This window comes from Microcaecilia unicolor, chromosome 1, assembly GCF_901765095.1.
Source record: "Microcaecilia unicolor chromosome 1, aMicUni1.1, whole genome shotgun sequence".
In the NCBI taxonomy this organism is placed as follows: Eukaryota; Metazoa; Chordata; class Amphibia; order Gymnophiona; family Siphonopidae; genus Microcaecilia; species Microcaecilia unicolor.
In genome coordinates this window covers 80,032,546-80,050,327 of record NC_044031.1, presented here as the reverse complement: position 1 = coordinate 80,050,327, position 17,782 = coordinate 80,032,546, and the positions used below count along the sequence as shown (strand labels likewise).

The following is a 17,782-nucleotide window of genomic DNA, read 5'->3' as shown; positions in this document are numbered from 1 at the left end:
GTGCAATATTCCTTGGGTATCTCCTGAACACCTGAGTGACCAGGGTGTCCCCCGAAGCAGGTAGGGATAACAGAGGCCTAATGCCCATTGTGAGGAACAGCCCCACTTGCAGCTGCCCTACAACCATAGCCGGTAAGACTAGACTTAGTCCTTAGTGGTGCTCATGATCTAGTGCAGGGGGTAACGATACGAGGGCCGCTTGATAACAGTGATCATAATATGATCGGTTTTGATATTGGCATTGAAGGAAGTGAAACTAGGAAATCAAGTACGCTAGCGTTTAACTATAGAAAAGGTGATTACGACAAAATGAGAAAAATGGTGAAAAAAAGACTGAAAGGAGCAGCTCGCAGAGTAAAAACTTGCATCAGGCGTGGATGCTGTTTAAAACACCATCCTGGAGGTTCAGGACAAATATATTCCACGTATTAGAAAAAAGGGAAAAAAGACTAAACGTCAGCCGGCGTGGCTAAACAGTAAGATAAAGGAAATCATTAGAGCCAAAAAACAATCCTTCAGAAAGTGGAGAAGAGAACCAACTGAAAGTAACAGGATAGATCATAAGGAATGCCAAGCCAAATGCAAAGCGGAGATAAGGAGGGCAAAAAAGGACTTTGAGAAGAAATTAGCGTTGGAAGCAAAATACATAGTAAAAACTTTTTTAGATACATTAAAAGCAGGAAACCGGCCAAAGAGTCGGTTGGGCCGCTGGACGAAAATGGTGTTAAAGGGGCGATCAAGGAGGACAAAGCCGTAGCGGAGAAATTAAATGAATTCTTTGCTTCGGTCTTCACCGAGGAGGATTTGGGGGGGACACCGGTGCCGGAAAGAATATTTGAAGCGGGGGAGTCGGAGAAACTAAACAAATTCTCTGTAACCTTGGAGGATGTAATGGGTCAGTTCAGCAAGCTGAAGAGTAGTAAATCACCGGGACCTGATGGTATTCATCCCAGAGTATTAATAGAACTAAAAAATGAACTTGCGGAGCTACTGTTAGAAATATGCAATCTGTCCCTAAAATCGAGTGTAATACCGGAAGACTGGAGGGTAGCCAATGTTACTCCGATTTTTAAGAAAGGTTCCAGAGGAGATCCGGGAAATTATAGACCGGTGAGTCTGACGTCGGTGCCGGGCAAGATGGTGGAGGCTATTATTAAGAATAAAATTGCAGAGCATATACAAAAACATGGACTGATGAGACAAAGTCAGCACGGATTTAGTGAAGGGAAGTCTTGCCTCACCAATCTAATGCATTTTTTTGAGGGGGTAAGCAAACATGTGGACAATGGGGAGCCGGTTGATATTGTATATCTGGATTTTCAGAAGGCGTTTGACAAAGTGCCGCACGAAAGACTCCTGAAGAAATTGCAGAGTCATGGAATCGGAGGTAGGGTATTATTATGGATTAAGAACTGGTTGAAAGATAGGAAGCAGAGAGTAGGATTGCGTGGCCAGTATTCTCAGTGGAGGAGGGTAGTTAGTGGGGTCCCGCAGGGGTCTGTGCTGGGTCCGTTGCTTTTAATGTATTTATAAATGACCTAGAGATGGGAATAACTAGTGAGGTAATTAAATTCGCCGATGACACAAAATTATTCAGGGTCGTCAAGTCGCAGGAGGAATGTGAACGATTACAGGAGGACCTTGCGAGACTGGGAGAATGGGCGTGCAAGTGGCAGATGAAGTTCAATGTTGACAAGTGCAAAGTGATGCATGTGGGTAAGAGGAACCCGAATTATAGCTACGTCTTGCAAGGTTCCGCGTTAGGAGTTACGGATCAAGAAAGGGATCTGGGTGTCGTCGTCGATGATACGCTGAAACCTTCTGCTCAGTGTGCTGCTGCGGCTAGGAAAGCGAATAGAATGTTGGGTGTTATTAGGAAGGGTATGGAGTCCAGGTGTGCGGATGTTATAATGCCGTTGTATCGCTCCATGGTGCGACCGCACCTGGAGTATTGTGTTCAGTACTGGTCTCCGTATCTCAAAAAAGATATAGTAGAATTGGAAAAGGTACAGCGAAGGGCGACGAAAATGATAGTGGGGATGGGACGACTTTCCTATGAAGAGAGGCTGAGAAGGCTAGGGCTTTTCAGCTTGGAGAAGAGACGGCTGAGGGGAGATATGATAGAAGTGTATAAATAATGAGTGGAATGGATCGGGTGGATGTGAAGCGACTGTTCACGCTATCCAAAAATACTAGGACTAGAGGGCATGAGTTGAAGCTACAGTGTGGTAAATTTAAAACGAATCGGAGAAAATTTTTCTTCACCCAACGTGTAATTAGACTCTGGAATTCATTGCCGGAGAACGTGGTACGGGCGGTTAGCTTGACGGAGTTTAAAAAGGGGTTAGATAGATTCCTAAAGGACAAGTCCATAGACCGCTATTAAATGGACTTGGAAAAATTCCGCATTTTTAGGTATAACTTGTCTGGAATGTTTTTACGTTTGGGGAGCGTGCCAGGTGCCCTTGACCTGGATTGGCCACTGTCGGTGACAGGATGCTGGGCTAGATGGACCTTTGGTCTTTCCCAGTATGGCACTACTTATGTACTTATGTACTTATGTAAGTGGGAGGGGGGACTGAAATGATGTATATCCACCCACACTGTGGAGTCTGATAGCAGCTCCCACAAGCCTTGTACTTTTGTCAGATGCTGTGACAGTGACACATATTCCTGACGATATGGCTGCCCATTGTAGTGCAGCATCCATTACCTGCCACCTTGCTTTGTAAGAGGAGGCCTGGCCTAATGTTTTTGACAGTGACCTAGGGACCCGGGTGTGGCAGGTTCAATTCTCTGGGAAGCACTCCCAGCACCACTCACATACCCTCACCCTCCATTTGCCTTTTAAGTGCAGAGTATCTGCTTTGAAGGAGACCAAGTTGTACAACTCATCCACCTTCTCTCCCACACCATCATCTGCATTCTCCCTTTCCCAGCCTTGTGTTATGAAGGTGGTGACCACAGCTGTTGTAAACATCACATGCCATTGCATAATGACATAACTCGGAATAATGGAGCTGTACAGCTGTGTTTGGAACGACAACAGATGAACTGTATTTGAGTGTAACAACATAAACCTTTTATTTTTATAGACAGAAAGGTGTCAAATCCTGCCTCACGATGGCCTCTAGGAGGTTGTGGAGGGTGGCCTGGAGTGCGGCAAACCCCTGCTGAATGTCAGTGAACTGCCCAGACACCTGCCGCAGAATCTGGCCAGCATATTCACCAAGGGGTCGTCACCTGCAGGCATGGCTGCAGTGGCGGTGGAGGCAGCAGCTGGTAAGGCCAGCAGGGGTGCTGCCTGAGATGGCATTTCTGCTGCTCCTTCATCACCCTCCCCAACAGGGGTATGACCCCATACGGGTCCTTGGCTGCTTCCTCCTCCTCTGTCTCCTCCAGGATCACATGCATATTTTGCATCTCATTACTGTGTAACCCACAGTGATTTAAATATCGCTGCAGTTTTCTTAGTCAAGTGGCATTAGGGCCATTTAGGTTGATGTAAGAACCAAAAAGTGACATAAAGCCCTAACACTGCTTCATGAATTCCCCTCTAAATGTCTGTATCACATCTGTCCTATCCCTCCTTTCCACTAGGGTATACATATTCAGCTCTTCCAGTTTCTTCTCATGTTTTTTGGTGCATGATTCATACTATTTTTGCCACCTTCCTCTAAAACCGCTTTGTCATGAAATGCCTAGTCACCTGCCTGGGGTTACCCTGCGGCTACTTAGAGGGTATATCCCCAGCAACAACTCAGGTCCATCTGCACCTGCCACTTGTGCTGTACACTAGCACCCTCCTCCCACCAGCTGGGTCCCAATCACCTCTAGGTGAGTCTTGCACTTTCAAATTATCCCCAGTGATTTCTAGGTTACTGGAGCCACACTCCCAGTGGTCCCACATTTCCCAGAAAGCATTCACAGACCCAAAACAAAAACCACAAGGATTCTTTATCAGTCCAGACAGGCAGAGGCAACAAACTAAAATTGTTTATTGTGTTAAAAATTGAACAATGAATAAAAAAATTTGTGCAATCAGCAAACTATAACAGGTAACTGAAATATAGATCAATTGTAACACTAACTAAACTTTTGTTTACTTTCTAGAAAGTACCTGGGGAGATCAGGTCATATAGCTGCTCACCAGTTATCAAATATAGGTGTTTTACAGGTCTTCAGCAAAAAGCTCTCTCTCTTCTCTCGGGCTGAAACTGGAGCAAAAGCCAGTAGAATCCAAAATGAAAAGAGCTCCTGGGCCAATCAGAGCCCAGAACAACAAGTTTCAAAACTAGCTAGTTACATCACTACAGACATTTCCTTTATCTATGTGCTAACTAAAAAGAAGGAACGGTCATTCCTCTGTAACAATTTTAAACATAAACATGCACCACCTGCTAGCCAAACTAGAGAAATACACTTCAAGAAATATTGAATACAATTTACAGGCTTAAAAACACATTGTTCTGTAACATGCTTCAAATCCTTTTTACATCCTTAACAAGATACAGCCTCCAAAACTGAACACAATATTCTAAGTGGGGCCTTACTAACTACTTGTACAGGGGCATCAACACCTCCTTTCTTCTGCTAGTTCTGCCTCTTTCTATGCAGCCTAACATCCTTCTGTCTATAGCCACCGCCATGCCACACTATTTTGTCATCTTCAGATCCTCATAGACTATTGCCTCAAGGTCCTTCCTCTGTTTGTGCACATCAGCCTCTCACTTCCTAGCACATATGACTGTCTTGGGTTTCACTCTGCACTTCATTGCATTAAATTTTAATTGACAGACATTGGACTATTCTTCTAACTTTTGCAGATCCTTTTTCATATTGTCCAATCCCTCTGGGGTGTCCACTCTGTTGCAAATCTTGGTATCATCTACAAAAAGGTAAGCCTTACCATCTAACCCTTCAGCAATGCTGCTCACAAATATATTGAATAGAATCATCCCTGGCACCGATCCTTGAGACACTGCACTACTCACCTTTCCTTCCTCTGAGTGAATTCCATTAACCACCACTCTCTAGCATCTGTCTGTCAACCAGTTTCTAATCCATTACACCACTTTGGGTCCTAACTTCAGCCTGTCGAGTTTATTCAAGAGCATCCTATGAGGAGCCATGTCAAAGACTTTGCTGAAATCTGAGTAGATTACATCTAGCAAATGTCCTTAATCCAGTTCTCTGGTCACCCAGTCAAAGAATTCAATCAGATTTGTATGGTATGATTTACCTTTGGCAAAGCCAAGCTGCCTTGGATCTTATAACCCATTGGATTCCAGGAAATTTAGAATCCTTCCCTACAGTAGCGCTTCCATTACTTTTCCAATGGCTGAAGTGAAGCTTACCGGTCTGTAGTTTCCCATTTCTTTTCTGTCACCACTTTTGTGAAGAGGGACCTCATACATTCTTCTCCATTCTTAAAGAACCGATCACATCTCCAAAGATTAAACAAATCTTTAAGCGGACCCACCAGAACCTCTCTGAGCTCCTTCAATATCCTGGGATGGATCCTATCCAGTCCTAGGATTTGTTCACCTTCAGTTTTTCAAGTTGTTCATAAACAGTTTCTTCAGCGAATGGTATGATATCTACTCCATTCTCATACGTACCTTTGTCAGCCAATCATAGTCCTTCTCTAGGATTTTCATTCCCTGAACACGGAAGCATTTGTTTAGCACATTTGCTTTTTCTTCATCACACTCCACATAGTGGTTCACAGCATTTTTCAGTCCTACAATTCAATTTTTATCCTCCTTCCTTTCACTAATATACCTAAAAAAATTCTAGTCACCTCTCCTTACTTTTCTAGGCATTTATTCTTCTGCTTGTGCTTTCTTCAGCCATATATCTCTTTACTTCTTTCAGCTTCATCTGGTATTCTTTTCTGTGTTCCTCTTCTTGAAATTTTCTGTATTTCATGAATGCCAGCTCTTTTGCATTTTCTCAGCCATGTGTGTTATTTACTTTCCTTACATTAAAGTCTGTAGCCATTTTTATAGTTCCTTTCAATCTGGAACACTGTCTTTCCACTTCTTATTTGTCCTCCCATCCTATTAGCACTTTGTTCGGGTACTTCCCTCATTTTACTAAAGTCAGGACTTTGAGTTTTATGTGGCTGCCCTCCGCTTTAGCTGTTATATCAAACTGTTTGATGACCACTACTGCTCAGGTGGGTTCCCACTCAGACATTAGATATCCTTTCCCCACTTATGAGCAACAGATTCAGCGTCACTCTTTCTCTCGTGGGTTCCATCACCATTTGTCTGAGCAGAGCCCTTTGGAAGGCATCCATGATCTCTCTACTTCTTTCTGATTCCAACCTGCATCCGGCAGGTTGAAATCTGAGTAATAGCACCTCCCCTTTCTTTGCAAAATTTTGGATATCTATAACCAGATCTTTGCCAAGCTGTTCTAATTGTGTCAGAGTTCTGTAGATAACACCCATGTAGATAGAGGTTTCATCTTTTCTTTTCAAGATTATTCATGTTGCTTCTTTCTTTTCCCAGACTCCCTGCATTGCAATCATTTTAATATAATAAGCATCTTAAGTTGAATAGTGAATAGTTAAAATTCCTTTTAATAGGTCAGAAAGAATTGACATCTCAGGATTAGACTTTTTCTGTAAACAACAAACTATAGACTAGAACCCTCCTTAACAACTCTGGGCATCACATAGGACCAGAACTTAACTTGGCAAGCCTGTGTGAAAGGATTAGCTAGGAGTTGCTTTTGGATAATGTATAAACTTAGACAAATTAGAAAATATTTGTCTCAAGAAAAGTTCAGGCTGGTAGTGCAGGTATTAATTTGGCTAAGTTAGACTACTGCAATGTGGAGGGACATTTTCGATATGACATCTAAGTCTGACTTTGGATGTTTTCCAAAACACGTCCAAAATCTAAATAGGAAAAAAGGTCATTTTCCAAAAAGAAAAACTTCTATCTTTCCCCCCCCCCCCCAAAAAAAAAAAATACTGTTTTGAATAAGGTTTTGTGATCTGAATGTTTTGTTTTTTGGTCCATTAAAAAAAACAAACATTCAAGTGCAAAATGCACAAACTTAAGCCATTGGGATGTAGGAGGAGCCAGCATTTTTAGTAGACTGGTCCCCCAGACATCCCAGGAAAGCAATAGGGCACCCTAGGGGGCACTGCAGTGGACTTCATAAAATGCTTCCAGGTACACATCTCACCATTGCCCCCTTATCTTGTCTGCTGAGCCCCCCAAAACCCACTACCCCCAACTGTACACCACTGCTATAGCCCTTACGGGTGAAGGGGGCACCTATATGTGGGTACAGTGGGTTTCTGGTAAGTTTTTGGAGGGCTCACAGTTTCCTCCACAAGTGTAACAGGTAGGGGGAGGTATGGGCCTGGGTCCACCTGTCTGCAGTGCTCTGCATCCACCACTAGACTACTCCAGGGACCTTCATGCTGTTCTAATGGACCTGAGTACAACTATCTGAGCCTGGCATAGAGGTTTGCAAGTAATGTTTTAAATCACATTTTTGGGGGTGGGAGGAGGTTAGTGACCACTGGAGGATTAAGGAGAGGTCATTCTTTCATCCCTGATACCCTCCAATGGTCATCTGGTCATTTAGGGCACATTTTTGTTCCTTATTTGTTATAAAAACAGGTCTAGCTCAAAATATCTTAGTTTTAGTTCTGGACAGTTTTGTTTTGTTCCATTATCCAAGTGTTAGGAATGCCCAGATCCCACCCTTAACATGCCCCCTGACACATCCCTTGTGATTTGAATGCACTTCTGACAGACTTTGTAGAAAAACGTATAAAATTGGTTTTGAAAATATCAATTTGGATGTTGTGTGAGAAAAACATCCAAATGCAGATTTATGCCACTTTTTGGATGTTTTTCTCTTTTAAAAATGAGCTTCATAATATATTTAGGTTGTACTAAGAATATATTAAGAAAGCTGCTAAAGAAATTTGACAGTGTTTCTTCCTATTATATTCAACTTCACTTGTTACCAGTAAAGGGCAAAATAATTTTTAAACTTTGTTTTGTTTAAAAAATAGTCCAGGGATATGCTTCAGTTTACATGTTTCCTTTAATTAAAGTGTTGGGTTCGGGAATTACTACATCTAATACTTTCAGACAATCTTTTCCAGCATTTAAGAGTGCATGGTCAAAATGAATTTTTTTCATGCTTGTTTTCTTATCAAGCAGCCAAATACTGGAATACTTTGCCAACATCTGTTATAAATTTAGCTTATTATTCTTTTGAAAGATTGACTAAGACTATTCTATTTAAGATATTTGTTCTCGTAAGATAATTCTATTTTAGTTTACTGATTTTGGTATTATTATTGCTGCGGTTCCCAGTTATGTGTGTCTGGTTAATCTAGCTGTAATCTGCTCTGAACCATAAATTTTGGTGTGAGCGGGATACAAATCTCTAGTAATGTAATTTCTCGCATATAGAATTACTCCTCCACCTTTTCAACCGTCTCTATCCTTCCTAAATAGATTATAGCCCAGTATGTTTGTGTCCCATTCATAGGGATCATTGAACCATGTCTCTATGATAACAACAGTATCTAAATCTGCCTCTAACATCATCATGATCATGAACTTCGTTGCATAGACTGAGAGTGTTTGTGGTTGTTACTTTCCAGCTACATTTTAATGGAACCTAGTGGTGATTTCTATGTTCTAAAACTGTTAGTACTAATCATTTCTATAGTGGTACTAGACACTGGCGTAGCCATGGGTGGGCCTGGGTAGGCCAGGTCCCACCCTATTTGGACTCTGACCCACCCAAAATTGTGCACTCTTGCTATGGCTTGCAGAGGTCCTCAAACCCCGTCAGCTGAAGATTTCCTCCTTCTCAGACAGCCAGTGCTCTTTCAAACGGCAGCTGGCAGCACTTGCCTCGAGCTGAAACCAACACCAGCCCCACTTCACATGCTTAGTTTTCACGCATGCACGGCCTGCTGGCCGTGGCATCAGCTCAAGGAAAGTGCTGCTGGCTTGTTTGGAAGAGTGCTGACTGTCTGAGCAGGAGGAAATCTTCATCTGGCGGGGTTTGTAGATCCCCTCCTGCTCAGGTATTTAATATTGTGGGCTTGCAGGTGGAGGGAGGGATGAACAGCAGAGCAGAGGGGAGCTAGGGACAGGGGGGAGGGCATGAATTCTATGCCCACCCACCTTGGATTTAGGCCCACCCAAAATTGGCTATCTGGCTACGCACCTGGTACTAGATGTATGCAGCACTGTATTCATTATATGCAGTATTTTCTCTGTCCCTATTGGGTTCACAATCTAAAGTGTTTTTTGTACAAGTGACTTGCTCAGGGTTACAAGGAGCTGCATTGGGAACCGAACCCAATTCCCCAGGATCTTATCTCACTGCACTAACCATTAGGCTACTCTTCTTTAAAGAGACCACTTGGTTGATTTATGAGAAATCATAGTAGGGGGGCACATAAGTAACAATATAAATGTACATGATGGGCCCAATATTCAAAACCATTTAATTGGGAGGAAGACTACAGTGATTGGGAGAATTAATCATGCTATGAGTGTTCATGGCCTCTACTGCTCTGACTGACAGACTTAGAGTAGTGATTTCATTTAATTATTGGATAGTTGAGTTGGTCTAGGTTATTGACTGCCTACAGTCACCTACCTCTGGCAAGAGTTCCCTGCTTCTAAGTGGGAGGGGATGTATTATTGGAGGGGCTTCAGCAACTATAGTACCCGCAGAGCTGACACTAAAGGTCAAGCTATTCCAAGAAGGATTTTGACCATTTAGGAAATGTGAATCAAAATGTATCTGTGATTTTTTTTTTACCTAATTCAGTTTTGTCATCTGTTTCAATGATCATGGTATGCATAATTTGATTCAGTAAGTGTGTGTGTGTGTGTGTGTGTGTGTGTGTGGGGGGGGGGGGGGGGGGGGGTTAATTAATATGGAGTGTTTGAATAAAAAAAGAATTTTCCACTTAAGGGTCCTGACTAAATTTGTTTCCACAGCAGTCCAAATACAGACAGCCAGAGTAAGCTCACAATATAGAAAAATAGACTTTAAAAATGGATTGGAAGTTACAAGAATGCAAATAGCATGATTGCTGTAAACATATGCATTACAGACCAAGACCTGTTGGTTTCTACATTACTGATATACAAGACTTCAAAATGATCTCCTCTCTTCTAGCTGATGGAGAAGATGAACCGATAATACATAATGTAGTGTATAATACTGAATTGGACCTTTTGTTTGTTTTTCTAGAGTGATAATATCCAATCTGATCACCTTAGAGACTACATGCTACAGAAATCCAAAGCATCGCCATCTGTGATATCCTTTCCCCCAATGTCTCTTCAGAAATATCCTGAGACTCTCTCACAAAAGGTCTTCACTCTTCCTCCAGCAGAAAAGTTTCCATCACAAGCAGAAGCAGAACTTGACAGAAAATCACTCCTGACAGCAATAAAGGCCTATGTGGATCAGAAGAAACCAACACAAAACCTTGATAATACAAATCCAAGTGGCAGGACTAAGGCCTTACTTCGCTATCCAAATAGATTCTTTCCATCACAGATCAACCAATTTGATGGAGTTCTCCCCAAAGAAGATGAAGATACTGATTTTAAAATGAAAATGCCTCTTCTTCAGAGACCTGGAGCTAAAATGTTAAGGCCAAATATGGGAAAACTAGTTTTTATAACTGATTCTCCACAAGGAACTCCAAAGGATCCCCTCAGCACAGTAGATGGTAATGTATGATTACTATGTAAATTAACTCAAGAGCAATAGAAATCTATGTGTAATCAAATACTGGAAAGTATCTGTATTGCACATTATAAATCTACCAAATTATAGGGCCCTTTTACTAAACCACTGTAAGCACTAACACAGGCTTAATGCGGGGAAAAAAAAAGGCTTACTGCAAAACATATTAAAGCAGGTGTTTGCCCGTCAGCACGCACTAACTCACACGTTTCCTGTTTTTTAAACATTTTTTTGCTGGGGTTGTATCATGGGCAAATGGGCATGGAAGCATTAAACAGCTAATGCATTTGCATTAGCACATGCTTCTTCATTAGCACAGAGTTAACTTTTTTTAGGTAATGTGCACTAATGCAAATATTAGTATACAACCTGAAAAAAAATTGAGATACCGATAGTACTGCTGGGTTAGAAATTAGGTTAGCAAGCAGGAAAGTACCGTGTTAAAACACACTAAGCCCATAATGAGCTAGATTCTACATATGGTGCCTAAAAAGTCAATGCAGAAAAAAAAAATGCTATTCTATAAGCCACACTTAAAGTTAGGCGCAGTTTATAGAATAGGACTTATGCCCGGGACTTGCACTTAACTTTAGGCATGATCATTTGCACCAACTGAAATGTAGTACAAATGTACGCACCTACATTAGGTGCATATCTCTGTTATTCTATAACAGCCCATGTAAATGCTAGGGACAGCCATGTTCTACCCATGACCCTCCCATTTCCGTGCCCCTTTTTTTCTTTGTGTGTAAAATTTAGGCACGGATCCCACCCCTAAATTCCAATTAAATCTAATTAGTGCCAATAAATGCTTGTTAAAAAAAGCCAATTACTGGCACTAATTGGCTCATCATTCAATTAAATTAAGTGTGCAAATCAGGCTCTTGCCCAAATTTGCTCATACAATTTTGGGCGACTTTCATAGGATTAGGGGGAATGCAGCTTAGTAAAAGGGCTCCTTCTATATAGTTTATCCTTGTATGGTTGACCATCCTATATAATAATTTGCTCTATGAACATGCCTGCGACCGTGCCTCGCTTCTGATTGGCTGTGCCAGGCAGCTTCATTGAACATTCATGGAAAAGAAAAAGAAAGGACTACCGAGACTGCTGCCCTCCCAAACTGCCCTCTCGAAATCACCAACCTCCCTACCCTCCCTCCTCCTCCTCCTCCTTCCTCCTTCCTCCTCTTACCAGGGTCCCGGCGGCAGCAGTGAAGGGCAAGCAGGCTCGCTGAGTCTGCTGCCTTTCCTTCTCTTCGCTGTCAGCTCTGACTCTGGTCCCGCCCTTGCGGAAACAGGAAATGAGGGCGGGATCAGAGTCAGAGCTGACAGCGAAGAGAAGGGAAGGCAGCAGACTCGCCGAGCCTGCTCCCTCTTCACTGCTGCCACCGGGACCCCGGTAAGAGGGGGGGAGGGGAGGGTAGCAGAGGGGGGTTGGCGATTTTGGAGCGGGGGGGGGGGGTGACGTGCACATAGGGGGATGGGTGGGGCCAGTGTCGGGGAGGGGAGGGGCGTGGGTGGAGGCATCGCAAGGATGTGTGTGAGACTGAAAGAGGGGGGTCTGGAGCTCGGGGAAGGAAGAAGGGAGGGGGGCCTGGAACTCAGAGGGGGAAGGGAGGGAGGGGGTCTGGAACTCAGAGGGGGAAGGGAGGGGGGTCTGGAACTCAGAGGGGGAAGGGAGGGAGGGAGAGGGGGGTCTGGAACTCGGAGGGGGAAGGAAGGAAGGGAGGGGGGCCCTGGAACTTGGAGGGGGGATTGGGGGTCTGGAACTTGAAAGGGGATGGGGGTCTGGAATTCGGAGGGGGGATGGGGGGAGGGAGGGGGGACTGGAACTTGGAGGATGGACAGAGGGAAGGAGAGTGACAGAAGGAGGGAGAGCGGGAGGGGGCCCTGGAACTCAGAGGAGGGGGGGGCCTGGAAGAGGGGGAGGGGAATGCACCACCTGTTAAAAAAAAACACAATCAGGCCCGTACAGAACACTTGGAAACTTATGGACAAAGTGGTGAGTTGCAGGGGAGTGGGAGAGGGGAGGGAGGACAGCATGGAAATCGGAGGGGAGGAAAGGGGGCCGTGGGACTTGGAGGTGACAGACGGAGAGAGCGAGGGGGAGGGGATAACCTTGCTAGTGCTCGTTTCATTTCATACAGAAACGGGCCTTTTTTACTAGTATGTAAATAATGCCATTCTCACTGCTGAATTACTTCATATAAAGTATTGTCGCTCCCATAGAAGCCAACATTTTAAAATGATTGCTACACACAGCACAAACGAATGCTCCTTCATCAGTGAAATGGAATTTGCTCGATATTGAGGATGCTCAAGCACTCACAGGGCTGTCACCTATGGCAGCACCTGTGGTAGTTTCACTCCAATGCATAGAAATAATGATAAATAAATAAAAAACAAAATATACATGTAAGATGATACCTTTTTATTGCACTAACTAAATATATTTCTTGACTAGCCTTCAGAAGCTAAAGCCTTCTCTATCCTGACCAAAAGAAGATTTTAGCTCCCAAATGTTAATCATGATAGGGGCAATTTTGAAAAACATTTCTTGCGTATAAAGTATGTTTTAAAATTGAACCAGTGTATATGCGTGTACAAATATGCATACTGACAAGATGGGTAAGGGAAGGAGAGGTGTTGGGAAAAGTCTTGCTAGTTAAGATGTGCATTTTTATGTGGACTGTACATAGGTGGAGACAGCATTTGTACAAAGTTGCAAAGAGCCTGTATACTGAAATGGGGCCCTTTTACTAAGCTTAAAGCTAATGGGGCCACCTACGCAGCTTAAAATGCATGACTAACACAGCTTAAAATGGCATACCTTGGAATGTGCTTAGGCACCCTGTGGTAACTGCCAAATGTGTACGGGATACTGTGCAATAAAAATAGTTGTTTGAGGAGGCATGTCAGGAGGCAGAGAGTGGGCATTCCTGAGGTAACCAGTTAGCACACCTACATTACTGCATGCTAACTGGTTAGCGCAAGAATACCATGGGAGCCCCTACCGCCTACACAATGAGTAGAGGTAAATGCTCATCCAATTTTTTTTAATGGCTGCACACTAATGGCAATATTAGTGCATGGCCATTCATAAAAATAAATAAATAAATAAATAAATAAATAAATAAACTTGTCCATTTGCTCCCCCCAGATTCTATAACAACACTCATAAAACCAATTAGCATTGATAACAGCACTTAACAAGCAATAATGAGCATTAATGAACAATAATTAGAATTTACACGCACAACTCACTAAGCGTATTCTGTAATGCACTGCGCCTAACTTCTAAAGCACATAGGCAAAAGGGGGCTTTTCATGGGCATTCCAAAATGTATGCATGCTGTTATAGAGTATGGCCTTCTGCGCCAAAATCTACGTGCCAGGATTTACGCCATGTTTTCGTAGGTGTATATGGAGGCATGTAGATTTGGGCACTACAATTTCCCCCTAAGCGTATTCTATATAGGCTTATAGAATAGGCTTAGGGGGAAATGCTTTCCCCGTGGATTATTTTAGGTGCCACATATAGAATCCTCCCTCTTTATGGCTGCAGTAAAAATGGCCTTAGTGCACGGGAAAAACCTGCGTAAGGGTGCACTAAGGCCATCTTTTACCGTAGCTTAGTTAAAGGACCCCACGTGTGTACCTGCATTGACTGTTTGCAGAAAATTGCCCCGCTTCTGGGCTGATGAAACTTTTGTGCAAATGTATTTGTGTGCTGCTGGTAATTATTCAAGAAGCTTGTTTCATACAGACACAAACACACATGTTGCCTTTATATAATAGTTGAATTTTTAAAATGATTTATGGGTACCCTGTTGTACAGTAAAAGTACCATCACATGTATTGTCAGCCCAATTAAAAGACACGGCCCTGTAGTTTTCTTTTTATCTTTTAATTTTATTTAGCCATCTTTATTTCTATGCAGATTTCTTAAGGGAAGAAAGTGCAAGCAAACTGCTTCCAAATAGAGAATTTATTTACTACAGTTTCATTAATAATTATAACAACTGTCATTTCATAGTTTGTAATAATATTGGTAAATTGTTGATTTGAATGACTTTATTCTTTCCTTTTTACTTGTGTTAGCATATTCTTTCACGAGAACAATGTACAAGGCTAATATTTGTTTTTCAATCAGCTGAACCGTGAGCTAGTGGAAACAATGAATAATTTTTTAAAATGCCCCTGATTTGCTGTACTGAGCTAGAACTCAATGGAAAGCGCAAACCAGGTTACCAGAAAGTATTTGATGCCTATTGCTAGGGTCAACAATTGCATCACCATTTGCAAAACAGAGATTGAAACTTGTAAGGCCTGTGAAGCTGCTGGTTGTCAATAGCCAGATACTAAACTCCACATTGGTATCATGTTGTCATGGCCAGATCAAACAACAGGAGGAACACCAGGGACCCGTCATGCATTTTTACCTATAACAACTCCCTAGCCCATGAGTTCAGCTATCTAGTACTCGGAGGCTGCCAGGATTTAGAGCATGAGCCTGAGGCAGAGTAGACCTCAGTCACTAGATGGAGAGAGGCAGGAGATAGGCTGGGTACGAGAACCACTACTAAAATTATAAATTTTGCTCAAAAGGCTGATATAGAGAGGGACATAATCAAATGGGGCACCCAAGTTTTCCTGAGGGGGTCCTCGCAGGATGTCCCTGCGAAGGGGCGGGGAAACCCGTATTATTGAAACAAGATGGGCGGCCATCTTTCATTTCGATAATACGGTTGGGGACACCCAAATCTCAACATTTAGGTCGACCTTAGAGATGGTCGACATAAATGTTGAGATGGTCGACCTTAGAGGTGGTCGTCCCCGGTTTTTGGCGATAACGGAAACCGAAGATGCCCATCTCAAAAATGACCAAATCCAAGTCATTTGGTCATGGGAGGAGCCAGCATTTGTAGTGCACTGGTCCCCCTGACATGCCAGGATGCCAACCGGGAACCCTAGGTGGGCACTGCAGTGGACTAACTGATGCACTAACTGAACGAAAAAAGCACTTCCTTACCGATCCCTTAGCGATTCAGAAAGAAATGGGCATGCATGAAGGGAATCGCATGCAAATGAGCTGCTCACTGTTAGCTCATTTGCACATGATTTCCTTCCTAAGGAGGGGAAGGCAGTGGAGCACAGCCAAGCATTACGTGTTGCTGCTCTGCGCAATACAAGTCCAGGTGAAAACGTCCAAGTGCTTGGACGTCCAAATGTGGACGTCCATGCCTGGATGTTTCTGTGAGAAGGACGTCTGGATGTTTCTGTGAGAAGGATGTCCATGCCTGGATGTTTCTGTGAGAAGAGACAGGGCAGAATGCGGTAATGAGGTCAGTGGCAGACAGCGAATGAAAAGAAGAGGTCAGCGGCAGGCAATAAATTTAAATAAACTGGGGGAAGGGATTTGAAAGAGGGGGGGAAGATGTTGAACCACCTGCAGGGGGTAAGAGATTTGAGAGAGGGGGAGAAACAAGTAGCCATTTAGCTTAATCTCTGTTTCCCATTCACTGCGTAGCCATCATCCTTGTACACTCAAAACAAAGCAAGCAAGCTTATGAGCTGCTGCATCCATGTTGTTGTTCTTTATTGCCGGTGGCATTTTAATTTAATCTCACTTATATTTTCAAACATGTCAGCTTATGCAGCATATGGGTGTACACAGAGGAAGTATAATAATGGAATAGTTTTTCATAGATAGAGTTGTATTTTGTTATAAATCATAATCAGTGTGTCATTTGGAGGAGCTATATTCAGTAGAAGTTAACCAAATCGACTTCATGTTTTCGAATATAATTTTTTAACAGCATTTTATCATTTATTACCCAAATACAAACACAATTATAATGTTAATTAATAAGTTTTGGATGTTACTGAATTCTGTTATTCTGTATTTCTAGTTTTGGCACAGTATAAGCCATCACATTAGGGGCTTATAGATCATTTAGTTATGTTTAAACAAATGAGAGATCTGCATGAAAGAAAATTTTTATTTGTATTATTTTGACTTATGAAAAACACTCATCCCTGAAGCATGCTCAAAACAGAATAATCCATTTGTACAAAAGAAATGAGGTAAAGATGTAATTCCATGTGCTCTAATGAAAGGAGAGTTTAATTTTATTTCCAATCTTTATAACACCAGGCTTCCCAGGGCAGGTTACAACAACAGTTAAGATGAACTTATCAGTAGACAGGATATTCTGACTGAAATTTGGCCATGTATTACTGTATTATATAGAACAGTGTAGAAAAATGAGCACAAAACAGCCTTTATTAGTGTTGTTTCTACCAGCTACAGTCATTTTTGAAGCTGTTTTAGTAATTTTCAGATTTTATTTCATGATATTTATATCTACATATGAAAAGCTTTCAAATAAATTAAAAAGATGTCAAATAAGTTTAAAAAATATATTTTATCCGCCACCTTTAAAGGAACTGCTTATCCAACTGGAATAGCTTTTGACTTTTTACAGATAGACCACGCATAGGCAGTCCCTTATTTCTAATAATTTTTTTACTATTGTTTTGGGTGAACCAATGTGGCTGCAATCTCCGCCTACTGCCAGCAAGTTCTGCCTACTGGCTTTAGCCCATATAATGGGCTAGATAGGCTCACTCTGCCTCCTGTTTTATCTAACCTCTTTGGGGGAAAAGATGTTGGACCGCCTATTGAGGGAATGGATAGAATGATGCGTGCAGGGGGAGGAGGAAGACGAAAGGTACCGAACCTCAGGGTGAGGGATGGAAAAAGAAATACGCAGGATCTCAGATGCAGGGGGAGATTAGAAGGTGAGAAGCTAGAATGGAAGAGGTGTAGAGGGAGAGAAAAGGAGAAATGTTGGCCTCAGGAACAGATGAGAGAGAAGAGATGATGGACAGCAAGATACAGAAAAGGAGAGGAGAGAAGTTTGAATGGGAGTGGGGATAGGATGGAGGGAGGGAGGGAGGGAGGGAGGGAGACCTGCTGGACAGCAGGAGGTAGGAAGGGAAACCAGAGG

At 42.6% G+C, this 17,782-nt stretch overlaps 1 protein-coding gene across 1 annotated transcript in view; it reads left to right on the top strand.

Annotated features, from left to right (window-relative positions):
- The window catches only part of PTPRN2 (protein tyrosine phosphatase receptor type N2), a 1,688,755-nt gene that overhangs the window by 464,314 nt on the left and 1,206,659 nt on the right, over positions 1–17,782 (top strand). The window contains 1 exon segment of the mRNA XM_030198706.1: positions 10,264–10,750. Coding sequence (XP_030054566.1) covers positions 10,264–10,750 — 487 coding nt within the window.